Raw genomic sequence first — 27,463 nt, 5'->3', positions numbered from 1 at the left:
CTCGGCATGGGAAACCGATGCACGGACACATCCTTTAGCGACAGTATGTGACAAACCAGGCTTTCAACTAACTCCAATATAAACCCACCTGCGGCGTTAATCAACGGTCGGAGAAAGTGACTTATTATTAATGGCGTGAGAGTCTGTTAAGGGCGGGCGGGAGGGGTGGTGGATGGGATGGATGGAAGTTAATGTCAAGCACGATTTAACACAATTTCTCCCCATAGTTCAAAGACATGCAGGTTAGCTTAATTGGCCATAAATTGACCTCTAAATTGCCCATGGCTGTGACTTTGAATGTGGAATGTTTATTAGTTTATGTGGACGTGTTAGCCCTGTGATAGACTGTGCATGTCCAGAATGTACCAGACTTCTCGCCCAATGTATGCCATGCAAAGGCTTCAGCCCCTGCATCCCTGAATAGGATAGAAGATGGACAAATAGATGCTTTATTTGGTGTTGCAGAATATTTCTGCCACATTTAATAATTCGATAAGTAAAGAAAACATACAGGAGTGTTTTGTGCCTCATGCTTGGTTGCTCCCCTCTGCTGCAGATGAAAACACGATATGTTGTGTAATGTAGAGAGCGGCATATACTGCAAAGACCTGGGTTAAATTCTTGGCAGTGGTTCGGTACCTCTGGCAGTGTTTGCGAGTTGGAAGCTGGTGAGGGATCATATCTTTTGTTGCTGCACTAAAGTCCTTCTGGTTGGTGAGGGCACCTGGACGGAAGTGTGTATCACAGGAGGCACATTGCTGTATACATACATCCTGGTGTTACCGGTGGCATTGGCCACAGAACAAGGAAGTTGGCCTAACCAAATTGTGGGTGAAAGTGGGGCAAAAAGGGGATAATCATCATCATTATCCACTCAAATCATGTCAATATCTGAATGCTGTAAAGTTTTTTAGCTTATCATAAATCACCATTATATCCCTCTATATGGGGAAGTGTGTTTAAATCCTAAAACATGGCATATACAGCAGTAATGAAGATGTTCAATACTCAACATGAACCCAATGAAAAAATACCATTAATCTTGGTCAATGTGTTTTGTGAAGTTTTACTGTTTTTTATAGTTAGGGGTTACAGTTTTAATTTTGTTGTCCTTTTTTTTTTTCAAACAAATTATGTAAAAATGTTCAGTAAGAGATTTTAAAAGGATTCAGATACTCTGTCGAAACATTATCAGCATCATTCAGGCAGTGATTTGGCTCTGTTCCCTCACCCAAAGGTCAGCCGTGGCTAAAAAGGAAGTGTTGTATCTCAAAGAGGAAACACTGTTTTTCCTTTCTCTGTCTCTCTCACCTTGTCCCTCCTCTAGCAGAGCTTAGCTGTGAGGTGTCATAGTGCAGCTCAATTTAGATGCCACAGACTGAAATCATTCTTGTTCTCTGCTGCAATCAAGAGTTTTTGTTTTGCCAATGCCATCAAGAAACATTTACAAGTAAAACGCTGTGCCATCCTGCTTTTATCCTGTAACTGTGGACAGACTGGGTTTATTCTCTCCAGTAGGACGGACTCCCACACTTCCCAGAATGAAGGTGAAATTCCTTTATAAAAGCTGTGGTTTCTAGTGGCAACGAACTGCCTGCTTCCCTGTGATCCCTTCCTGTTTGAAGACAGAGGCAGAAAAGAAGCAGGGGTCACACGGCGTCACAAGAGTTTGCACTTTAAAATAGGATTGAGGTCCACGTTTTAGATTTAAAGAATAGGAAATATGTACTTAAAAGGCTGTCTACGGAGGGAGGACTGCAGATTTTTATTCGGACCAATATTAAGTTATATAGACATTGCCTTCTGCACAAAAATATTTTTTTGTTTGTTTCGGCTTGTTTACTTGTTATTATCTTTAAATGGCGAGCTTTAGATTAGTGGATATTAAGGTGTAGAGATCAGGAGGAATACTTTCTTTCAACTTAAATCTTGTATAGACTTGATATTGTTGACCCACAGCCTACGTGTTGAGCCCAATATCACGCTCATAGTAAAAGCTTCAAGACCAGAGCTTGGATGTGCTGATCCCCGCTAACCCCCCTAGCGGGCCATAGAGGTGTCTGGTTACCTGAGCTCAGAGATCTGACTGGAGAGTTATTTAAATAGGTGACGATACGGATGATTTATATCCGACTGTGTAAAGTTGTTTTCACCTGCTGGCACCACAAAGAGCCAGATGCCCTATGGCCTGATAACCTGGCAGGATTCTCTCTTCAGTCGCACACAACGTGTGTTTTGACCCTGACATGCATTCCCTTTTCCCATTAGTTATGGTTGTTGTGCACCTTTAACACAATCTCTGCTATGAGATTTCAGCCGGTGTGTAGGTGGTTTCCAGCCCGTTGACAGTTGATGATGCATCACCAGAGCTGGTGAAATATGAGCTAAGTTGGCCTGGCCACGGTTAAACACCTATCAGTTTAGTAAGTGAGGCCACATTGCAGGGGATTAAAATGTATCACATACTCTACTAATTTCTCCTCTCGTCCACTGGAAACCCCCCTTTGAGGACATCTGTCTTACTAGTAAACAACAAGGGAATGAGATCCTCCGTACCACCACTGACTCTCCATCAGCTCAGGCACATTAGGTCTGGACCAGTGTCGGTTCCATGCACATGGTGAATTATTCATTAGGACACTTGCGGTGGTGTTGAGCACAGATGCAGAGATGTGCCTTTAAACAACGCTTCCCCAGTAAACGTATAGCTCCGTCCAACATGTTTAACATTCAGCCTGATGACTCACAGCCAGTCTTCAATTATGTTTGACTTCACTGCGCTGCTTTATAGATTTGTTCACTGTCCAACCCCTCTGTACAACCTATAACTCAGAGATACTTAGAGCCCTGCACAACCGTAACAAGATCAACGTAATAGTTCCTCTGTGGAGATGAAATTAAAAGTACAGTGTGTAGGATTTGGCGGCATCTAGTGGTGTAGTTGACAAACCGAGTACCCCTCTGCTCACTCCTCCCGTTCCAAGACTGCGGTAATGTGAACTGGCGAGTGCAAAACCGTGGTAGCGCCATTCGCCTCGCTCAGAGGCCATCCTTACCATAATAACACTACTTTAGGAGCAGAAGTCAGACGGCGGCTGGCGGTACTATGGTTTTGCACTGTGTGGCTCACGTTACCACAGTTTCACATGCGGGTCGGAAAACTACAGTGGCCTTCAGGTAAAAACGCAAAACGTCTCTCTCTAGAGCCAGTGTTTGGTTTGACCGTTCTGGGCTACTGTAGAAACATGGCGGAGCAACATGGTGGACTCCGTGAAGACGACCCGCTCCCTATGTAGATATGAAGAGCTCATTCTAAGCTAACAAAAACACAGCAATTCTTAGTTTCAGGTGATTATACAATAATGAAAACATAGTTATGAATATTATATTCCATTCCTGCTAATAGATCCCACGAAATGATACACACTGTTCTTTTAAATAAGTAAAGTCTCTTTGTGGCTTTGTCTTTGCAGCTTCGCAGCTCATAGACTCTGTTAGGAAGTGTCAGATGACTCAGACTTGCTTCACAACCAATATACCACCTGTTGTTCCCTTTGTGTGGTTGTGTCTCTTCAGTATATGTGTACATATGTGTATTATTTATTTGTCTTTTGTGATCAACATTTTGTATTTGTTGTCACAGCAGTAGTGGTGGGGGTGGTAGCGAGGGATGTAGTTACAGATGGCATTCAGCTCCCGTTGCCTTAGAGATAAAATTACATCTGAAATACAGTATTGGGTAACTTCCACATCCCCACTCGAAGAGTTTGCTTTATTTAAGCTAGAAATATGTTCAGAAAAGGTGTATTCAGGTCAGTTTACCACAAATACCAGGTGTGAATCAGTCTCCAATAATAGTCCTCCTCGCAGCGGTAGAAGCAGATAACATTTTTCCGTCTGTGGTGTCATTATGAAAGTAGAAATGTCTTGTTGTGTTTTTTTTTTTTATGTCCACATGTGTAGGAGTAAATGATTGCATGTCTTCTGGTTTGTCTTGTTCCTGGAAAGCTGAGGGCAACAACTCTGGCAGCAGGGCCTCCCTGTGGGTTTCATCTTGCACAATAGGGCGTTGTGCCTGCCCTCTGTCAGGGAACTACCTGCCATTCACCCCCTCATTCAGACACGCTCGGTGCTGAGCGCCTGAGCCGAACCCGACACGGCCAGGCGAAACCTGCCGCGGACGGGACGCCTTTGATCCAGTCTGGCCTCTTTCGCTCCCTCTGTAACTCTCTATCTCACTTACTCACTCTCCCTTTCTGATACAAAGAGTTGTGTGTCTTACCACACTCTTTGCAGTATGCTGAAGTCATCTCCTGCACTGTCAGACCTGACACTACTGTGCTATTCTCTGCCCCCCCCCTACACACACACACATAAATACAATAACGATTGTTCCTATTTCCTGCCCATGCTGTCATTATGCAGCTGCTGAATGAGATATGGTCCAGTTTCCATCGCACAAACGCACATATTCATATGCACATAAGCGCATTTCCACACAATATAATTCCATCTATCTCTCTCTATTTCTCTTTCCTTTTCTGTCTTTGTCCGATAAAAAAACACACACACGCATTTTCGTGCGTGCGCTCGCACACAAACGTCGGTGCCAGAACTCTCTGGCCTAATTCCCCTCTTATTGATGTGTGTCTGTCAGTGAAAGAGGCGCAGCACAAAGAGCAGCGACGAGCCTGTGTGTGGCTCAGATGGAACAAAGAGTGGTCTATTCCACGCCAGCTCTCAGACTCCTCTGGAAACACTACATGGGCTTGTTTAAGCTATGGCCATATTTTGAATTTGTTAACCGACTGTATGTTCAGCAATGAGCAACAACATGGCTGCTTCAGTGTCAAAGAACATGGGCCAGATTGACCCCCTATTTGTGTTGGTCATGCCCAATTTGCAACCTTTTTTTTATGTCAAGAGTAGAATTAAATAGAACAGTCAAGAAGACAGTGATCAGGTTATTTGGGCAGATATTTGGTTTGGAGGTACTTTGGCAGAATTTGCATGAAAAGACCAAAACACTTTACACAGTACTGATTCATAATGTATCTCACGTTACGCTAGATTGCACATTATCGACTTTATCACTCAGCTATTTGAACTCTCATTCTCACATTTGTAACTCTGGGGCTTAATATCCTTTTAAATAATCACCTTTGATTGTCCTCTTTGTTCAATAATGATAATGGATGTGATTTTAGAGCACTTTAGTGCCACATCTTCTTCAATATAACCTCTTCTGCTTGAATGGAGCTGCATCTAGAGAGCTAAAGTGGACATTTTCAGGTAGCTGTGATATTGTAATTCATTGTTAAACACGAGCACTTGACAGAGCTTGTTTAAATGAAGCAAAGAAATCAGGAAGTTAATCTTGGATCTATTATATTAATTCTCACATGGTTCTCACAGTCCGCAAAATGACAAATTGTCAGTGTGAGCAGTTTTTTTTTTCCAGTCTGCCAGTGCCAGAGCTCTGCTGAGCTTTCACCAGCTCGCCAAAGACAATGAGCGCAGGACTGGACGGCTGGCAGCTCCACTGAATGGAATGAGCTACAGAGCTAAGGACAAGGACGTATGTGTTTATGTATGTGTGTGTGTATTTATACAGGGGCATGAGTGAGGGTGACACAGTTCCAGAGAGGCTATTGTCCATGCGGCCGTTTGTAATTCACCTTTGACAGTATTGTGACATTTCTGAGAAACATGCTGACTCACTGAGGCTGCTGATCCCGTCCGTCGCTGACACCTGTTAATCACTGATCATCACTGATCTGTTTCTGTGGTGGACAGGGCTTAAATACACCAACATACATCCATACACCATGCATGTTTGTGAGCTTTATCCGGGGAGAAAGTGAAGGGAGAGTTTTCCTAAGAGGATCACCAAAGTATCACATTTTTGTTCAAAGTGAAGCAAACACTGTTAAATATTTCAGTGTTGGGGGAAAAAAAAGATAGTGAACTTGAGATTTCTTGCTCTTTCACATGAAGTAGTTTTTCTAAAATACATAAGAACACCAACAGTCTTTCAGAAACATTTTGATGCACTGTCAGAGAAGTACAATGTGGTGAAAATAAAGTAATTTGGGTCAGAACAGGACAGTCGTCATTCAAAGACCCATCTGGTGTTCTTTTGCGTCATCACCTCATCAAGGTGGAACGACAAGCCTTGCTTAAATTAAGATGCAGGACCTCTTGCATGTGCACAAACGTACACACCAAGTCTGACAATAAACCGTTGTCCTCTAAAGGCTCCTGAAAGAGGATTTAGTGTGAATATAAAACCGTAGACAATCAAGAAAACATCCAATCCAGTGTTGGGATCATCCTGGGGATGAAGGAGGGGATTTATAGACGCAAAGGGAGGGATGGGCACCGGGGTAGGGACAGGGCTTCAGCTTCAGGACAGGATTAACTTAGGTTTACCCCTCTCCACTCACCAGCTCTGAAACAACAGCACAGTGCTCCATCATAATCAGTTACACGTCACTGTGACTGCCAGAAATTGCCACTCACTGTGAGGGTGCATGCATGCATGCATGCATAATCAAGTATGCATGTATACTTGGTTATGATACACATGTGCGCATGACTGTCCACCTTCTATGGGCATACAGGACGTTCATATCGCAGTAGTAATATACTGTCGATATCTGCAAACATGAGTCTTTGAGTTTTTATTTATCCTCACAGAAAGGAAGGAAAGAGAAATGACCACTTAAATTAGATTCAATCAATGAAGAAATTAATGCTTAGTCATGTTAAATAAGAATGATTGCATTTAACTCCTTGGTAATTATGGATGGGGGGGAATCTATTCAGCATAGTATCGCGATATTTTGCGTGTCAATATTGTATCGAAACACGGACGTCAAGTATCGACTGGCGACTATTCCGCACTGCTTCTGTCTTTCAGAGGTTGTCGCGGGCTCAGTCTTAAAGCTACAGTGAAGATAATGGTATCATATGAAACGAGAAAGCCTAAGGAATCTACTAGTACCAACCATGTCATGTTAAATACGTTAAATAACGCCCCAAAGATACACTACATTTTGGCGAAGAAAAACTGGCATGGCCATCTTCAAAGGGGTCCCTTGACCTCTGACCTCAAGATATGTGAATGAAAATTCTGAGATGAACAGAGTGAAAACTGTATCTTATCAGATAAAACAGATGCTGACAAACTGCATAATTTACAGTTGAAATAATAAATTGAAAAAAAGTGAATAAAGATATTTCGCAATATATCGTAATAGACTATATCTTATCGCAATACTCAGCATATCGCAGAATGTTTAAAATCGCAATAAAAACGTATTGTGATAATAGGATTGTATCGTGGGGCCTCTGGTGATTCCCACCCCTAATGGTAATATTAAACTATTTTTAAATATAAATATTTCTTTGTTATTTCAGGTTCTTCAAACAGATTTCCTTCATATCATATTTTGTGAGGGATATATTTAGTTGTGTATTTGCAACAGAGTTGTGTATTATGATAACGCCCTGTCATTATTTCATCATGAATTGTATTTCTATTGAAGAAATTATAAAGAATATACGGACTCATTGCCCAGCTGTAATCAGTAAAATACCAAGTTGAAGCTGTGTTATCATCAGTATGAAAAACACTTCCCAACGGTTGACCGCACAATATCTTCACAGCTACAGGCAGCAGCAGCCGGCAAGCAGGTGACTGAACCTGTTCAACACCTGCTCGCTCTCTCTCTCTCTCTCTCTCTCTCTCTCTCTCTCTCTCTCTCTCTCTCTCTGGCAGGCAGCAGTCACATTTGACTTATTGGCACCACCATATTAACACACAGCCTCTAAATTAAGCACACCATTATGCGCTGGTCTGAATCTGACTATTGAACAGAAAAGATTAAACAGATGAGATCATAGTAAAAGCTGCCGTGAGAATGTGTTTACGTGCATGAATGTGCCTTTTCTTGGCAGTGATGGCGTGGCCATTATTGTAATTAGCTATATGCTACCTGCTGGTAGCTTCATGCTCATTCTCCTTCTGTCTCTGGACGGGGTGTAAAACTGAACAGCGAATGTGAATGAAGCCTGTCACAGCTTCATTTGCAAAGATTACATTCTTGCAGTTTTGTGTGCGCGTCCGACTGTCCAACTTAATGTTATTCTTTCATGACCTGACAGTGCAGCTGAGGGAATATAGTTTGAGTATGTAGCTGTCCCTCCCCAGGGCTCCGAATGTTCCTGCCTTGCTTGTTTTGCTGCTCTCAACGGGAGCAGCTATTGATGCTGCAGGGAGGCTCGGGCAGCCTGTCTGTCTGTCTGTGAGGTGATCACTGTTCCACCAATAAGGTTCATTCTTGTGGAGGACAGCTTGTATGCTATCAGGTGTCCACTCCGGTTTTGTCACCGACTTCAGGTTCAGCCAGGCAGCGTGCAAGGTTGCAGGAGGCGACCAGGCACCTTGTTTGTGACACTGCGCTGCATGTTGTTTCTAGTGCGGAAACCATTGTGTCTTGATACCGCCCCAGGATAAGGAAGGGGTGCCTTTGGGGATACTAAATGAGCCCCTGAAGGAACACACACACTAAGTTGTGTCACGTAATATCGCACATATTCTTTTCAGTATGCCCAGCGTGTTCTCAGCTCATAGGGAAAAATGATTATTGATTGCAAACTGAATGATATGCCTGATTGTTTGACTGTCTTGAGGTCAGTGAGTACATTGAAGTTTCGAATCTTAAAATAAAACGACTCTGTTTTTCCTTCTTTGGTCTCCCTCTCAGGTAATCCACAAGAGTGAGTCACGCAAGGCTGACAGTTGGGCTGATGGTAGGTGCGTTTATCTTCTTCTGATGTGAGTCATTATTTCTCTTTCCCCTCTCTCACCCCTCTGTTCTTCTCTGCATCCTTTCCTTTATTCTAGCAGCCTCTCGTGCCTATCTGTCGCCACCCCCCTCCAGGCTGTTGTTTATTTTCTTAGCCTGCATATACCTGCTTACTTTTGAATTCATTTATGCTTTGTTTTGTGATCTTTGTATCATGCTAGCAAACCTGGATCCAGCTTGTTTTCCTTGTATTATGTTGTATTTGCTCATAAAACATTGGCCTGTTTGAATGTAGAATGATCCAGAAGCCTGGCACAGCTGTCACTGGGGCAGCCTGTCTGATACCATCTTCAACTGATGATACAGAATTGATCCTATATTAATTAAATGACAATCACATATTCATTGTGGTACTTCAATGCAGATTAATGCTGGCCAGTCATGTGCATTCACACTTTATACCATTTGCATGAAATTTCAAAAATGGCAAATGGTCTCGAGTTAAAAATGAAAATTTGTGATTTCATGTCACTGGATCTAGGCAACATTCCAGCGTCTCATAATCCATCTCCTTTCTCTCTGTGCTAGACCAGCATGGCTTCTTGTTCCTGAATCAAAAGATGCATGCTCCCTCTTTGGATTCATCCCTCTGACCGCCACTGAGCTGATCCAACCCTCCATCAGACTGTCCCATCTCCACTTCCACTGTTCTCTACTGTACTCTACTGTTTTCTCTCCTTCAGTCATTATCCTGGTCTGACCCTCTGCATGTCTTACAGATAGAGAGGGAAGTGTTAGCGGATTGTTTGATAGGACAATTCCTCCCTGCTATTCATGCGAGGTCAGCAGGGACACATGCAGCAGGGGGATGACAGTCAAAGGGAGCCAGAGGAGGTGGGCCCCAGTTCAGGTCCTGGAGCTAGAAGACAGGCAAGGGGCTCACAAGGCTTGGGGTTGAAGAGGGCCTCGTCCCAGTCAGAGCACCCCTCCATCAGTAAGATGAGCCAAAACGCCAGGGAGAGCATGGGGGTTCTTGGCCAGGGACTGAAACAGCTGTTCCAGCAGCAGCGTAAACGTCTCTCCCTCTCTCGCTCCACCATCCCCTCTTCGTCTTCTTCCTCATCTTCCTCTGTAGTGTCAGCAGGTGGCACCTCCCCCTCAGCCCCTGAGGATGGCCTGGGGCCCTGCTGTCCTGAATTTGACCACCTATCTGCTCCTGTGGTTCCCTCTACAGCTGGCCAGGGCTCGGGCGCTGCGGGCACGATGAGGCGCGGGACCAGCCTGCAGAGCCGCCGCAGCAAAGGATCCGGGTCGGGATCTGGCAGCGGAGACCGGGATCCTCTCCTGAGAGGTAGCCCCCAGGCCCCGCACCGCCGCAACACCCACGATCCACAGCAGCACACCAGCCGCCCGCGCTCCTCTTCCACCACCGACACCACGCCCAGCAGCCCCACACCTGGATACACTGGAGGCGATGTGGTGCTGTCTTCAGGGTACCACTCCACGGAGGAGACAGACAGGGTAAGTGACAGAGCCGTGAATCATATTATCGCTACGCAAGCTGATCGATGTGTCTTTTACCCTTCTAATGATGTCGGGCCTTGTTTGTCAGTGAACTGTCAATCAAAAGCTGAAGTTCACCTTGCTGCTGATGTAATGTTCCCTGCTGTATTAGCTGTGAACACAGAGAGAAGGTCTACTACTGTCTGTCATTACTGCTGAGACACACATGCATGCACACACATATAGATACACAATAATACATAACCGTGCAGCCAATAAGGATAGGTTCACAACTTTTTAAGCCTTGAAACAGGCACCCATTTGAACAATGTTCAGTTTTCCTTGTTTTAATCATTCCTTCTGCTCATACCAGCCTTGTGTTACCATCCCTTCACTGCAGCTCTGCGCTGAAACACTGTCTGGGGAAACAAAAAGGAGGAACTTTGTGCTATAATGACTAACTTTGGAAGATATTCACTTGATTTGACCAATTCAGACTGCTGAAGCTTCATAATAACTACAAGGGGCGCTTTCACAAGACAATATTCAGTCCATTTGAATCGAACCCTGGTGCGGTTCGTTTGGGCAGTTAAGAATGCAATAATAATCGTACTCTGGTGCGGACCAAAACAACCGGTCTGAGACCGCTGGTGAGAGGTCGTCTCCTACTGTTTCCAAGCAAAACAAAACACAGGCTGCTTGTGCAGTTATTTATTGAGATGAACACAGGTAAATGACAGGTTAACATGAGAGGGAGAGGACTGGCCTGGACTTTTGCAGAAGTCTGATGTTTGCTTGACATCTGGGCCAAAGAGAACATACAGAATATGGTAAATAAAGTCCATAAAAATAGGGACGTTTATAAAGTCATTTGATTGCCATATAACTGGTTTGTGAAAAGCTATCTTTTGGAAAACCATAGTGTGTTTAATCCTGAGATCATTAAAAGTAGTGTAGTGGGTTCGATGTTTTGCAGCTTCTGTAATGGAAAATAATCAGCATTGTTTTTTTGTGTGTGTGTGTGTGTATGTCAGTATTGGTTTGTTAAAACCTCACAGCCCTTTACAATTTACTCTTTAACCTCAAGTTTGATTTTGAACCACCTTCCCACCAGACTTCAGTTTGCTCTGTCTGCCACCAGAGGTCACTGTCAGATCAGCTAACCTGCTGTGAGCAGCAGTACTGGGCTTGGTTCATGTGGAGGTTGTGTTTGCATTGTGAGCTCATGTTTGTTGTAGACTAGACTGGGTTAATGAAACAAGCCGTGCCGAGGACTCAGTATCATTGTGTCACAGATGGGAGTGATGGTTGGCTATCAATCCAGAAGTGGGCAGGAAGACTAAACCAGTAGGCGTTGATATCCACTTTATTTGACAGCTTCAATCTGTGAGCTAAATTAAAAATACTCATCCTCAAAATCAAGTATCCTTCAGTCCCATGTGAGTGACCTCACCTGGGATGACAGAGCAGGGCTGAGAGAACCAGACATCTGTGCTCCATTAGTGCTGCTGCCGTGATAGGCGACCATCAACCTTCGTGTGGTCTGTCGCTCGCCCTTGGCAGAGATGATGAACCTGTCTCGCTCGTCTCTAGCTAACATCACAGCCCTGTCTCACGGTAACACAGCAATGTCATTGAGGTCATCCGAGCAGTCGCCGTGGTAACCCCAAAACTTGCTGCCTAGAACTACGCCCTGCTTGGGTTGCCATAGTAACAGCGTGGTCGACCTTGGAGGTGTGTGGCATCCTGCTGTTAGTGGAGGTCGAGGGTTGCGTAGCTTGTCTAAATTTGAGTGTGTATCAGGGATGATGATTCTTTTCTTTCTTTCCCTTTTTCTTTTCTTTTTCTCAGCAATTTCCCCCCCGCGCTCCCCTCGCCTTTTCTTCCTCTTTCCCTCCCTGTCCCCCTCCCTATGTCCCTGGAGGTAGTTAGTATAGACAGTCAGCTGGTCCGTCCTCCTCCTCCTCCTCCTCCTCCTCCTCCTTTACCACCACCACCTCCTCCTTGCTCCACCCTTCGGCTCACTGACAGGAAGCAGGAGGCAACCTTGCCTCGTCCTAGATGAGTGAGAGCTGGCTGTGTGTGATGCATGTCGCATGAAAGAGGATGTGGAGAGGGTGTGTGAGTGGAAGTAGTAGAAATAGTGTGTGCTGGAAATCATTTGTGCATTGACAGCCATGTGGGGTGGGAATCTTGTGTGAGTGACTGTGTGTGTGAGCTCAGGGGATCACTGTGAATATGAGTAGAGGGCAACACAGCTGAGCTGTCTTTATCTCTGCTTGCTCTCCCTCCCTCTTTTTCATCTCTCTCTCTCTTCTCACTTGTGTTTGCATAGTAGACGAAAGCGGTGTGGACTAGAAATGTGTGTGCACATGGCTGTTTGGAGATGTAGACTGTACTATGTGAGGCGTTGTGTGCTCTGGAGGGATATCAGTGGAGAGGAGTAGAACAGGGGTCAGTCAGGATGGTGCAGCGCTTCAGTCTTCGCAGACAGTACTCCAAGGTAAGCTTCAAACAAAACACACAAGTTTGTTTAATTATTAAAACCATGTCTTTGTGTGTGTGTCTTCCCATCTCCATGCTGCAGCTTCATTCATGGCTAAAGGCACAGTTGTCTTAAATCTTTGCTGCTGACGAAGCTGGTGGTGTTCCATCTTTCTGTCTCTCTGCCTTCCAGCTATTTGGTATTGTGACAAGAGTTTGTGCGTTTGGTTGCTTGATTGGGGCTTTGTTCAGGACAGCAGTCAAAATTGTACAGATGGACTCTTTTGTCAGTTTGCAGAAACAATGTACACTAGTATATCAGCCAGTTGACAACTTGGGAGAAAGCACTGTTTGCACAGTTCTTGCACATCAACTTTGTTTTTGGTATGCAGAGATTTTCCTCTGAGTTTCCATTCACTTTGAGGTAGTTCGATCCATACAGTAACTGAGTGGTCCGTCTGCGCACTTTTATCTCAACTCTTGTTAAACAGTAACTCATGTTACAGCAGCAGTAAGAGCACAGTGGTCGGCAGGAGCTGTCGCCAGGGGATGAAATTATTGGTAAATATTATGTTTGATTGTTCCTGATTGGGGAGAGTTTATGACTCATTTGCAATAAGGGGCTAGTCTACAGCTCTGCAACTGTTGATGAGTTTGATATATGTATCCCCTAGTGGTAGTGCTGTTAAAGAGAGTAGAGGGGCTGTATCAAAACTCAGCATTAGGTCTGTTAAGAGCCCGCTGTTCTGCAGCTGGTGCTCAGCCTGTGGGATTAATTACAATTAGCTGTTGATGATTAATTAATTGATTGACTGACTACGCCCTCCCTGTTCATCTTCAGCTCTGTGTAATGGTGCTGGTGGACGTTAATACGCCTGAAAGCATCAACATGCACGTGCACAAATGCGCACATGGGCAGACGTAGGCGCAGTCTCACTTTGAGACCGGAAGGCCTGATCCCAGACTGATGGAGACTGACGTAGTCTGGTCTTTCCTCTTTTCTCGGAGGGATGGAAAGTAAAAACAGACAGAGGAAGTGAAGGGCTGCAAGGTGCAAAATGTCTAGTGTCAGGATGGAAGACAGGAGTAGGCTCTGGTGGGATGTGAGCTACTGAGTTGAGATGAAACAGAAGCCGAGCCTTGAGGCTAGTCCTTTCATTGTGTGTGTGTGTGAGAGACAGAAGCTGTTCGTCTTTGGAGAAAAACATAACCTCCTCCAGGGCCTGCAAAGGTTCACTGACCTTGGATAGATAACCCCATGTCTTTCCCCCAGGCCACATCTCCACATGTCCACCTGTCTTCCTGCTCATCCTTTGTCTTCTTTTGTTTATCGCCATATTTTGGTTTCCACATGTCAAATACAGCATCCCGTGTTCTCCTGCAGTAATTCCTACCCATCTTAAAACAAAATGCCTCAGATTTAAACAATTCTGAGGAGCAACATCCAGTCGAGCTGGAATCATGCAGCCGTATGCAGACTTAAATTGAAAATAATCTCAGCATTTAAAAAATAAAAAAACGTATAATTTATTCATTTTGAGCGCAGTATCTTATTCAGTCCAATTCAATTTCACATGGCAATTTTTCATTATCCTGTTTTCAGCTGCCTTCATATGATTATAATGTCTTAAAATCAACTAATTCATTGATTGACATAGATGGAAAAAACAAGAATTTATCTTAGAAACACATTAGTGTGTTGATTGTTATGGAAGAATGTTATTTTTGTAATTTACCTGAGTTAAGTATATAGTGAATACAGGCAAATAAACTATATATGGGTCTTGTGCCATTGATCAGGCTTGTCCTTAGAGAATGAAAGAGTTCAATAATGTTAAAACACTGGTTAGATTTTTTAATTAAGAAAAATGTTACGTTACATCTCAAGGTAACAAATTTTATTTTATTAAGAGAGAGAGCAAAAAATAAATGTTATTGCTTAATTTTATTCAACAAAAAAAATAAAGAAAATGCATGTAAGTTTGTTGAAGCAATTGTAGGATGGATTAAATAATTTAATTGCATTAACAGGGCTTCAAACTCTTTTTCAGCCTTAATACAAAGGATTTATGTTCCATCTCTTAAAGTTTACATACTGTTTTAAAGCCAAGTTTTGTGAGAGATTTGTTTTGTACCGCCAGATTTAAACCATGCACTTCTAATACACTTAACGGCTGCCATTAATAGGATTTGTAACAAGCAAAATTAATTTCTCCATTTATTGACAATACAGATGAAGGATTTGGACTTGTGTAATTCCACCGTTGCTGTCCTGTAAGAGCGCAGTAAGGAGAAGTGTCAGTGGGAGGCTCCGAACATCACCTGGTCCCCTGAGGCTTGTTCCGTCCCTGCTAGTTTAACATCCTCATCATTGCTCTCTCATCGTCTCTCACCTCCCCCGGGCTACTGGCTGTGTGTTGATGAAAGCGTTTGTGCCCTTTGCAGCAGGACACACAGCTCGTCCTGAAACTCTATTAGTGACATTGAGTTATTTGAAAAGCTGCAGAAGACAAACACGGGGTATTGCTAGGTCACATTCACTTATATATAACTAGGGCTGCAGGTGCATATAATAACTATTAGGGTTGTACCGAATAGTTAAAAGCTTCATTTATAATGTTGACATTCAAATTCTAAATCAACATTTGAGCGCTGCACAGCTTTTTTTTTTTTGCATGTTGATTCATTCAGTTTAAAGCTGGTATTTCTGCACAGTTACAGATAAAGATTAGGCTACACTAATATTATTAGTATTATACTATTTGTAGAATTAGATTCTAGTAGTGGCTGCGTAGGATTGTTTCTGACTTTTGTGATCCAAACATTTCCAATAACTCCAGAGCGTTTAAAAGTCAAAACGTATTGATAAAAGTTAGATGTAATTATTTCCAAAATTCACAACATGTTTTTATCTAACAAAATATTCTGCTTCAGTCCACATTTGTTGCTGTTAAGCCTTTCAAAAACAACATCTTCACTGCGATCAAAGAACAGTTTGCTCTCCAGCTTGCCGGACACTAAGGGAGACGCACACACTGTTGAGTTATATTCATTAAAGAAAGTTGATATAATAAAAAAAGACTCAACTCATTAAATCCATTGAATCACTGTATTTAAATTGATAGGGATGCACCGATTGTTCTGGGCCGATACCAATACCGATGTTTAAAATAGCAATTTGGCTGATAGCCGATACCAATGTTTTTGTTTATTTAATTTTTGTTGTTAATTATTCCTTTTTTTGTGCCAGGGAAACAAAGACTCTTCATTATAAAACAATAACTGAGCTGTTTTAAGGTCATTCAGCATTTCATTACACCATCTTTGAATGAGCACAAATTCAATCATACAAATTTATGATACAATGTTTAATATAATCTTCTTTCACATGAAAAATAATCTTTTTTAAATAAATAACTGCTTCAAAAGCCTTTTAGCTGCTATACAACTACCTACTCAATGAAAAGAAGGTTTCAGTACTTACATATCACCTGGGACTGGCTTGCGGTAAGGGAGACGGACTGCTGCACGGACTGCTGCACGGACTGCACGGCATGGAGGATTATTTTTAAGAAATCTTGTAAGCCATTGTTTTACTGCTTAATTTTTCGTTGAACATAACATTCTTGGTGCTGATCTTTCTCAGAGACAGTTTCACTTTGCCAGTGGCTTCTTGTCTGAGACCGACCGCAAATAACCAACACAACATTTTGTTGCTTGATATAAACAGATAATCATCAACACGCACCATAGATACACATCAGATGCAGATAAACATCGGCCACTGCCATTGGCGAATGTCATCTTATTTGCAGATAGGCCGATGGCGATGTTCGCCCGATAAATTGGTGCATCCCTAATATTGAGGATTTTTTTTTTGAGGATTATCATTATATTTATTTTTTTTTAAATATGATGACCAACATTCTAAGCTCCATTTGAAAACATCAGTAGAAGCTTTGAATGTAAAAAACAGATTGCCCTCTAGTCTCAGTAAACAGTCACAGAAGCACGCAGTCAAACCTGTGTTTAATCAAACAACTGAGTTTCGATTGACTTTCCATGGGGATGATGAAGCATGTGCTCTTAGTCCACATCCGAGGTGATGTCACTGCACTGCTTTGTTTACCAACTACCAGCCCGTGGCAAATTGTTTTTCAGGCACTGTGCGTGTGTGTGAGTTGCTGTTGTCGGTGCACCATGATGACTCTCTGTGGTTGTTGACATTAAGTATTAGACCTTATTATGGTGTTCCAGTCAGATGAGGAAGTAGTGTAAAGCTGCTAATGGGTTTGGCACATCTGTGGCTTGATGTGGTTTTGTACTGACTTTCAGAGGACCAAAAAAAATGTTCTTTTCAAATGTGTTAATCTCCCTTCTCTGCTGTGTAATCTTCCTCCCTCTCCTGTCCTTGCAGTCTTATCTACCCTTTAGTCATTTCCCTCCCTGTCTTTTCTCGTTAGTCTTCTATCACTCATCTCAGACAAACAAACTACTCCTCCTTTCTTTCCATCGTCTCTTTTATGACAAGTGTAAATATCGCCTTACCTACTTTTCTCCTGTCGACTAAATCAGTCGTGGTTAGTCGTGTTTTTGTGTGGTAGACAATGTGTATTCTATTGTGCGGGTATACATGTGTGGTTTTATGTGGGGCGAGGAGACGCTCATTGATCAGAAGAACAAACACCATTATCGACTGAATTAAACACAATGGATTTCCTATTCTAGCCCCTTAGTCCTGTCCTGTTCTCTGCTCTCTCCTTACTTACATTACTTGTGGGTTGTCTGTGTATGTACTTTGTTTGTGGGTGTCAAATTCAGTAAGGTGTTGGGCCGCCATGAGGCACCAGAACAGCTTCAAAGCTCCTCGGCATGGATTCAACAAGTCTCCAAGCTCTACTGAAGAGATCAAACACCATTATTCTGAAAGATATTCCCCTCATTTGGTGTTTTAATGGTGGTGATGGAGAGCACTGTCTAAAGGCTCCTATACTTTATTGTAAAGTGGTGCTTACGATATTGCATCGGACGGCCAGTGTATATTGTGGACGGGGTTTGTTCCAGCCATCTCATTGTCATGTCTCAGAATGCGATATAAGACCCCCATTTTAAATTGACAACTAAAGATTTAATGACATTTCTCTCAGGATTAGGGATTTTGCCTAGTCAAGTCAATTTCATTTATATAGCCTAATATCACAAATTTGCCTCATGGGGCTTTACAATCTGTACAGTAAGCTCAAGAGCAACAGAGCGTTCCTAAGTATTTAAAACAACTAATCTTTTCAACAGGGTGCCCCGTGATTGTTAGAGGTTGACATAAGTCTGGTCTGTAATGGTTAGGCTACTGGATATGACCATTTCTTTCTCCCTCTCTCTCCCTCTCATCTATGTCCAGTGCTCAGACTGTGGAGCCGGTTGCCCATCTCCATGGTAACAGGGTGATTTTCAAAGGGAACCGTAGCGGCTTTACCCAGCTGAATGCTCACAGGTCCCCCGTCTGATCTTGTAGCCACCGCATCAGCCTGTCTGAGGGGGGAAAAGGTGTCTTCTAAAATTAGACTCCTGTGCAATTTGCCAAATGTGCCGACTTTGTCTTAAATACTGTTTGTTCTAAATCTCGTAATTAAGCTTTCTCCTTCGTCAAAGTATTTCAAATACCAGAGCTACACAGGAGAGACGTGTTGGAACGGCACCCTATCGCTTAGATCTCAGTGCTGAAGAGACGCCGCTGTTTCCTGTTCCTCCTCTCACACATATTTAAATTAAGTCCTCTGAATGATGCACAAAGAGAGTTGTGCATAGTGTGGCAGTCTCAGTAAAGAAAAGTGTGTGTTTGACAGTTAACAGACCTCAATGGGACTCCTGTCTTCCACTTCAAAGTGCATGAACAAAACAAAGTAAATACTTGCAATGTAAAAGTTTTGTTGTACCATGTAAAATCCGGAGAGTAGCCTTGAGTCAGATTCTCATCTTTAATGTGTGCAGGCGTGCATGTGTATGCATCACGTGCGTGTGTCTTTGTGTGTGTTTGAACTCTCCACCCAGCTGTTTGTGCTCCCTTTGAAGCGTATCCCCAGCCTGTTTAATTAGGCGGTTGAATATTCATATGTGATTATATATATATAGGCCAACGCCCTGATCCGGTGCTGGTTGCTATTAGCATTCACAACAGTTAGGACACGTTTAAACTACTACTACTACACACACACACACACTCATACTAACATGCATAACAAGCTAATTTGTGTGTGAAACCATCAAGGCGGGTGTAATGGTGTGAAAGGAAGGGCTCAAAAGAGAGATGGGGTGGAGGAATGTTTGAAAGGTAAATGTGTGTGTGAGGGCGGGTGTGGATCAGTAGGATGGACAAAGTCATGGGGAAAGAGAGAGGGAGATAAAGCCTTGATTTTGAAGCTGCTCTTCCCTCTCAGCCAGTTTTATAGGTTTCTAATCTGGGTCTGAATGAGGAAGGAGTCTGCTGCAGCTCTCTGCCTGATTCTCTGCTGCTATTAATAGACAGATGTCTGAACTAGTGCCGGTCAAGTTCACTTTTCAAGGGTATTTAAATGTATTAATATATTTTGAAAAAAGAACAAGTAAGAGGTTCTTTTCATGTGGACTAATAATCCACCGTCGTTGGTATTTCCTCAACTGTTCTCAACATGGCTGCTGGGTCACAAAATTTCTCATTTTACAGCTAAACAGTACACTGAAAGATTTTTCTGAAGACATTTTATGCAAGAAATAGGTATTACAGTAACAGAATATTGATTCATATTTGATCAGCACTGCCTAGTTTGACCGTTTGTTTTGAGTTCGCAAGTGATTGACAGCTGCTCAGAGACGGCAGGCTCCAGCTCGGCTCTGATTGGTTGTTTTCCTCCGGTCTGTGAATTCTTGCAGATGCCATTAGGAGCACTGGAGGACACAGAGGCACATGATTTTGTTCATATTACCTGTCTCATGCACTACTATCAGGATATAGCAACTTTTTTATAAAAATAACTTTTTTTAATCATATTTTCTCCAATTCTACCCATTGCTGCTTTAATTATTATAATACTTATCTGCATCCTGAATGAATATTTTTAAGTTACGTGTACATAAGGTCATGTGCATGTAAGTGAACATGTCAGCAGTGAGTCAGTATGGGTCATCCTTTGTGTATTTATTTTTGGCCTGCAGCTGGTCCTTCCTCTTTGGGCCGGTGTGTGTGAAAGAGGACATTGGTGTGGGCATGCACGTGCATCAATGCTGTTTTCTCAGCCGTTGCAGGATTGCCACATACTTGGTCACTGAGGATGTTCTGGTCACCCGTGACCCACATGTCTGTTCCTCAGACACAGTCCTCTGGCTGGGTTAATTTCTACGGTCTACAGTGCTCGCTATGATTGAGGCAACTGTCCGTTTTAGGTATGAAAATTACTTCCATGACTTGTGTTGTCAAAATACACTACTGTGAACCTTAATGAAAAATAATGTTTGTTTTTCTTCTCTTTACTCGGAGAGGTCAGTAGATTGTTTTCAAAGGGAAATTGCTCATTCTGAGAGAGAGGGAGAAAGAAGGTCGACAGACTCAGACAGGGCACGCTCCCTGCCACTCCCTGCTTAGTCCATATCATTTGTGTGGTTCTGATGAATTATGGATGAGGCTATAGATCGCTGAGCTCAGCTCTGCTCCACTGACCCACTTAGAACACACATGCACGCACACAATTCAAATCTGATCACAACCTCCAGGGAAATATCGTCATATTTTGTCTCCGCTAATAACCAGAACCAATCCTCTCATTCTCATGTGTGTCAGCCAGTAGGAATCTTTCATTTTTTCACTGTTTGCATCCCATCAGAAAGGCTCACTTTCCCACTGGCAAATTACCTCTAGACCACTGAGACAAAATTGGCATTATGTTTGTTTTGTCCAGGCAAATAATGCAGTTGATTGAAAACGTTCCGTCTGAAATTATGTAGTATCACAAAAAGGCTTTTTCTGCATAGACACACCTTTTTCATGTCTTTTTCTAATCTCTTCTCACGATCTCCTGTCTTGAAACATGATATAACCACTAGGGCTATACCCCCTTTACCGCCCTCATTCTTGATCTTCCTCCCTGTTCTCAGTACCTGTGTGCCTTGATGTGACGGCCACATCAGGTCTGAATTATCTTACATAAAGGGCTGCAATGAATGTCTGTCAGTAGGAGGAGAGATAATGAAAGAATGCAATAAAAGGAGGGTTATTGACAGGAAACATGTCAGGAAATGTGCAGTCAAAGACAGGCCAGCAACAGAGTAAATTGTCCATACAGAAGATGACACACATTGTGTAGCATATTTTGTGCTATAGCTCCCCCTCATGGATTAAGGCTGTAGTTGTTTGTGATATTCATTTATTGTAACATTCTGTTTTTCTATTTTAATTGTGTGATAAGGGTCTTATGGACTGTTACAATTTAATATAATTGTAAGTAGATGTGTTTACCTTCTGTGTTCAGTTTGGCGGATACGGTGCATCAGACATGGAGATGAATGAGGAAATCACTCAGCTTTCACACAAAGTAGAGCAGAGTTTGATCCGGTCTCAACTCTGATCTTGATTGATGATTGTGAGCTCAGTTTTGGAATTTAGCTGAGACAGTCCATTACATTGTTATATAATCTGAATGGGCAAACAGAGAATGCCCTCCAAGATTTTCATTAGATAATAGCTGTCAAACGCTGATGAGAACTTCCTATTAGCGAAATGACAACCCTCATTTATCTGTCCCCCTGTTATGAAATCTACTGCTTCCTAGTGGCCTAATTCACACAGTGAAGTCTCGCTAAAACTTCCCAAACAGTACCCAGGCCCCCGGCCATGCAATAAGTCTGTTTCAAAGTGGGGTCAACGTGGGACCATGAGTGGTATGGGGTTTGGGTGGAGGGAACAAGAAAACTGAGAAGGGGCCAGACTAAATAATCTTTCAGGGCCAAAAAGCTGGGACTGTTTGTTCTAGATTCTCCATCTTCCTGCTCATGAATAGGCTGGCAGTCTGTTTGGTTCTGCATACTGCTGCCCCATGGTACTCTGGGTATTGTACAGCATCCAGCCAGACAAACTTGCACATTTTGGGCCTGTGCCCTTTTTGTTTCTGTGTTGCATAACCAGGATGGGCTGAGTATAAACAGAAGCAGCTCCAACAAATACCAACCACCACCAACCAATGGACGACAAACATTGTTTCTGCCCACGTACCCACTCCGTTTCCCTTCACGTACACACACACCGCTTTGCTGTACATACACACTTTGTCTCATCTTATGTACCCACACTGTCTCTTACACATATTGCACTGTCACCTGCACATATATATACTGGGAAAAAAAGATAAACACTCGAGGTTATAACCCAACCAATACTGGATTTTTTAGGCTGATGCGAAATGACTATCGTTTTTTTTTAACATTAGTAAACAGACAAAGGATCCCTTAGTTTTTTTATTTAAAAATCTGTGACCATGATATGTACTGAGCAGGATATAAATAACCCCTAAATTACCCCAGACCTTACTTATTGGCCAATATATATGCCAATACAGATACAGTATATCTGCAATAAGCTGATATTAGCTTATATAAAAAGGCCCACCTATTTATTGGTCTGGCTATACTGGTAGTACACTGGCATGCATATACATGTGTTTTCCAGTGTCTTCTCCCTACACTTTCATAATACTCGCATCCGCGAGGGTCACAAGTGCCTGTACGGCCAAAGTGACGTCACACCATCAGACACTTTGCGGGGGTTGCGTGCGTCAGGTTTTTGCCTCTCCGTGTACATCCAAATTTTTCTAACTACGCAAACACGGATGGGCGGTGAAAATGGAGAACTTTGAAGAGCTTTGAGAATGCTGGTTTGCTGCGAGGAGAAATAGGGATGCACCGATACTGATACTGGATAGTATACAGTATAGGGCCAATACTGACTCAAATGGCTGGATCGGATATCGGTGACAATGCGGCCGATCTATTCAATTCAGTTCTACGTTTATATACTATATTTATATACATTATATACTGTCATTTTAATTCCTGTTTAAGTTTTGACCAATTTCTTGCTGCTTAAAAAAGATTTATACTTGAATTGTAATTCCTGATAATTTTTAAGATTTTTTACCATGTTGCTGGTGTACGATTTATTATTTTAATGATAAAGAAGAATTAAATAAATTTATATCTATGTATTTATTTGTCACATTTTGTTTGACAAAGATAAGAAAGCAATGTTTAAGTCAAGCCTGATGTTGCCTTAAAACACTGATCCCAGTCACTTACACACAGTGAGGCATACAGCTTATTAATTAAACACTAGTATCAGATCAGTGCTCGGTATCAGGACTGAGAAAGTGGGATCAGTGCATCCCTAAGGAGAAATACGCACGGAGTATAAAAGATTCAAACGTTTCCTCGACACGATTCCACGTCAGCTCATGTCCATGCGACCGTCCTTGCTGAAAGTATAACCGAGACTTAACCCAACAGATGTGCTTCATTCACTGTCAAAGTTTCAAACATTATACTGTAACTTAGCAAACCGTCATACTGTACAACGCTGACCTGTAACAGCTGAACTTGCCAATTTTCGTGTTACCTTCTAGACACAAACTATTTATTTAGTTGAAACTAAGTAGTGATCACAGTCATCTAGACAGGGAATGAGACTGAGAACACTTAATTGTTTAGGTTGTTGTTGTTATTAAAGTTTATTTGTTTGTTTTCCTTCCTGCCTGGCTCTTGTAGATGCCAGTATTGGAGTTGGCTACTAAGATGTTTCACGCTCTCTGACCTCGCCAGTCATAATGGCCCCTGTGTATAAAGTGCCCAGTGGTTTATGTAACTGCTAATAGGGCCATTGGTTATACTGGAGCTTAGACTAGGGAGGACTGGGTTGGACAGGGGGCTTCTTTTTATGGGGAAGGTATTGTTCAGCGAGGCCCGAGCCCCGAGTCATGGTTGTCTCCTCTCTCAGGCTTGAATTACCCCCAGTCCGTGCAGACAAAGCTCTCGCTCTTCTGCCTTTACGTAACCTCTCACACCCCCAAACCACGCCACACCATAACCTATCACAATTTACGACATCACATGGAGGGGACTGTGGTGTTGGCACAGTTAAACAATGGTTTGGTTATTCTACACTTAGATGATGCATAATTATTGGGAAAATAAATCCTTATAACTTCATGTAGTCCCAATTGCAATAGCTCTCTAATTGAATTCCAGTTTTCTGTTTTACTCTCACTCTCTATATGGCTCTCTGTTTATCACACTCACTCAATTCACCCTTTATCCAATCCCAGTCCAGTTACATCAGAGCCAGTCTCTTCCCTTTGTCTCCTGGATTCTTCCAGAACTTGTTGGCTGTGTAGCGCCTACCTGGCCTCAGTTCAGCACCAGGCTCTGTCTTCCGAATGACAACGAGTATTATGCATTATAAGAATCTTGTTGCCTCCATCTGCTGGCTGAGGAAATATCTCCACACACAAGTTGTTCTGTATGCCTTCATGTGTGAGCTCATCAGAGCATTGTCCATTCAAAATGTACAGTACCTCTGTTTCCAAACCAGCCTGCGTGTAAAACATCAGATTTTTGTTTCACTGTAATAGTTTGATACAAAAAAGTGTCAGCACTTCGTGTCAAAGCACTAATATTTTACTAAGGTGGAGCAGCTATGGGTGAATCTCATCACTACTTGCTACATTTTAGTAGCTAATAATGAAAATAAACATTAGAAAGTTTAAATCCGCAATAAATGACTCACAAATTGCTCACATTAGCATCCTAAATACAGTGCCAAACACTCTCTAAAACAGTGGCTCTCAAAGTGGGGTCTGGGGACCCCCAGGGGTCCTTGAGGGAGTTCGAGGGGGTCCCCAGCAAAAAGGGGAATAATTCATTTTCACTATAATTCCATCCATAAGTAACATAATGACATAATGTATGACTATTTTGGTCATAGGTTTAATACATTTCTGTAATAAAACATCTACAAGCAAAAATCCTGTCAGATAGGGGACCCTGCGACAAAATCTTATCAAATGGGGAGTCGTGGTCTGATTTGTGTCAGTTTAGGGATCCTTGATGTGAAAAAATTTGAGAACCAGTGCTCTAAAATATAGCATTATTGTCTGTCTCCCCAAAATACTTGATTTTCATCAGTAATACCAGTATTTGTCTTTTTTGCGTGTAGATCCCAGCCAACACATGAACTAGACAGGCATAGAAATTATTACAAACACATTGGCTTAGCTCTGTCAATCTTCATTTTACATAACAATGATGAAGCTTTGCAACTTGCTGCATCATTGTCATCTACTTAGGTCCTTTATTTGTTTATCTCAGTAGTGTAAGAAAATGTTCACATGTAACATAATAAAAAAAATTATTCTGAATATATTCCAAAGTAAAAATGCAGGCTAACAAGGCAATAGAACTGCAATTTATTAAGACAGTGGGTGAGTATATTGAAATTCTTTGTCTTGTGCTCTTTATTTATGTCTTATAGAAAAATTAAGTTAATGAGATTTAAACATTTCCAATACATTTATTAAAACAAATAAAATTTAACAAATGTGTTACAGTAACATTGTTTTAATGCAATACTGAGTTACTGGTGCATTCAGTGTTACCATAGGATCTTAGCCTAAAGTGCTAATGCTGGGTGTATCATATAACTAGATAAGCATTCCTGCTCTGGATTGGCGACATACATCACCAGTTCAGCAGGTCGTGTCCCCTTAACACATGCGTAAAATGCATGTGTGCGTGTGAGAGAGAGAAAGAAAAGGGGTTATTGTAATGTGATGTATTCATCAAATTGGGTCATTGTTTTGTCTGCGAGGCACATCTGTCTCAAATCTATTAACTGAGACGCCATAAAAGGATCTCACCAGCATTTTCTTTCTTTTTTACTGAACTCATTTCCACAAATATCCTCACACACTCGCACATAAAGATTAATTTATTGTAAATGCTATAAATGAACTTAATTGCCGGTGCAATTTAACTCTAATTCACATGATCTGGGACCTGGACACAACTCCGATCCCAGATGTGTCTCTGTAGAAAATGTCTACATTCAACTCTATTGTTAAGTAGAGAATAGAACAGAAAACATGACATCTAATGAATGATATGCACAGTCTTTGGGCAGTCAGCAATAAGATGCATAATTACTACGACTCTCCCTACAAATTGGACATATTTGAGTTGAAAAAGCAATTCCTAATTTAATTCTAATAACACATTGAAGAGATTATTTATTAATAACTCTCTTACTATTTTAGTTATTATGTAGCTAATATTTATTTCTGTCAATGTAAATAGTTCATAGGGAAGGTCACAGCTGTTCTTTCTGTCCCCTAATTTTGAGCAGCTAACGTGGCTCTGATGAGGTAAAACAGCCCTTGAGGCCAACATCTCCATTTTTATTTTGTTTTCAAGCATCAGTCACTTGTCAGGGCATGAGTATACCCCCCCCCCCCCCCCCAACTCCCCGCTGTGAATTTGTCATTGCGGAGCCACTCTGCTATTTGAGGTATGCTATTAAGTCATGCTACCAGAGAGTGTGTAAAGATGTCCTGAGTCACCCTGAAAGCTAGAGTATTCCTGGACTGACGAGAGCTGCTGGGGGCCACATAGCCTCCATAGGAGACGTCAGACCTCAGCCTGGAATGACACAGAGAGCAGGGTTAAGAATGAGTGTAATGCATTCATGTCTGAAAGGAACCTGTTAGCGGGAAGTTCCAGTGTGTTAGTTTCCCCTAAGTGACTAATGATTAACCAAGAAGCCATCTGTAAGAAAAATACCGTACGACGATGTACATTTTTATTAGTTTTATTAGTTTTACTGTATGATGTACATTTACTTATGGTCCCAGTCTAGGAACAAGTTGCACCAGCTGTTCTTAAGATCAAACTTAGACTTTTTAGTGTTTACTAAGTAGCGATTTACCCATCACTAATTTAAAAAGGGTTACAATACCACAGAAACTTATTCTTACATCGAGATTAGTTGTTTCTAAATATTTACTTTACAAACTGCCAGGTCTAATCAGCTAAATGAACTAGCTTGCTAGGTTAATTGACAGAGCTACTGCTAACATTAGCTTGCTAATATTGTCAACATATCTGACTTGACACTTTGTTGAAATTCTGTTGAAATTCTGTTTAAAGCTAATCTCTATAAACAGATTCTGCATTCACATGCAGAATCTGTAGGCAACTCGACAAGATTTTGGTGCCGGTAGTGTGGTTTCTGTTTGTAGTCCAAGTCATAATGACCAATCACGTTCGAGCAGGTTTTGGTTGAATGCAGGTAAACAGAGAGCAAAAGAGGCGGAACGCATCGGCCGAAATGCAATCTCGGAACCCACCAGCTATCGTCTGATTGTGATTTAGCTTCTTATTGGTTTAAAATTAATTTGTAAACTGGCTACTTGTGAAAAAATCCAGTCGTAGACATCGTCTCTCAACTCAAACTCCAGAGTGGCATCTCAAGTTGCTCATCGAACTGTAGACAATGAGCAGAGATTGTGTTAAAGCTTGTGATGCTACACTGACTTTCTGTTTACATAGTTGATTGCTTTTGATTATACAATGCTACAGATGTTTTCTATCAACCA

The 27,463-nt window shown here is 42.1% G+C and overlaps 1 protein-coding gene across 9 annotated transcripts in view; it reads left to right on the top strand.

Annotated features, from left to right (window-relative positions):
* tmcc1a (transmembrane and coiled-coil domain family 1a) overlaps window positions 1–27,463 on the top strand; it is a 58,505-nt gene that overhangs the window by 14,233 nt on the left and 16,809 nt on the right. For 2 of the 9 annotated variants that reach the window (XM_037771773.1, XM_037771770.1), the window contains 3 exons: window positions 5,462–5,578; window positions 8,772–8,817; window positions 10,048–10,334. In XM_037771773.1, coding sequence (XP_037627701.1) covers window positions 5,552–5,578; window positions 8,772–8,817; window positions 10,048–10,334 — 360 coding nt within the window. In that variant the 5' untranslated portion in view covers window positions 5,462–5,551. Of the gene's footprint in view, window positions 1–5,461; window positions 5,579–8,771; window positions 8,822–9,592; window positions 10,335–12,342; window positions 12,820–27,463 lie in introns of those variants that run through there. The other 7 variants (XM_037771775.1, XM_037771772.1, XM_037771771.1 and 4 more) reach the window with 6 other exon arrangements.

The sequence above is a fragment of the Sebastes umbrosus genome, chromosome 6 (assembly GCF_015220745.1).
Source record: "Sebastes umbrosus isolate fSebUmb1 chromosome 6, fSebUmb1.pri, whole genome shotgun sequence".
NCBI classification, from domain to species: domain Eukaryota; kingdom Metazoa; phylum Chordata; class Actinopteri; order Perciformes; family Sebastidae; genus Sebastes; species Sebastes umbrosus.
Note: the sequence above shows the minus strand (reverse complement) of the source record. Positions and strands in the feature narration are given on the sequence as shown.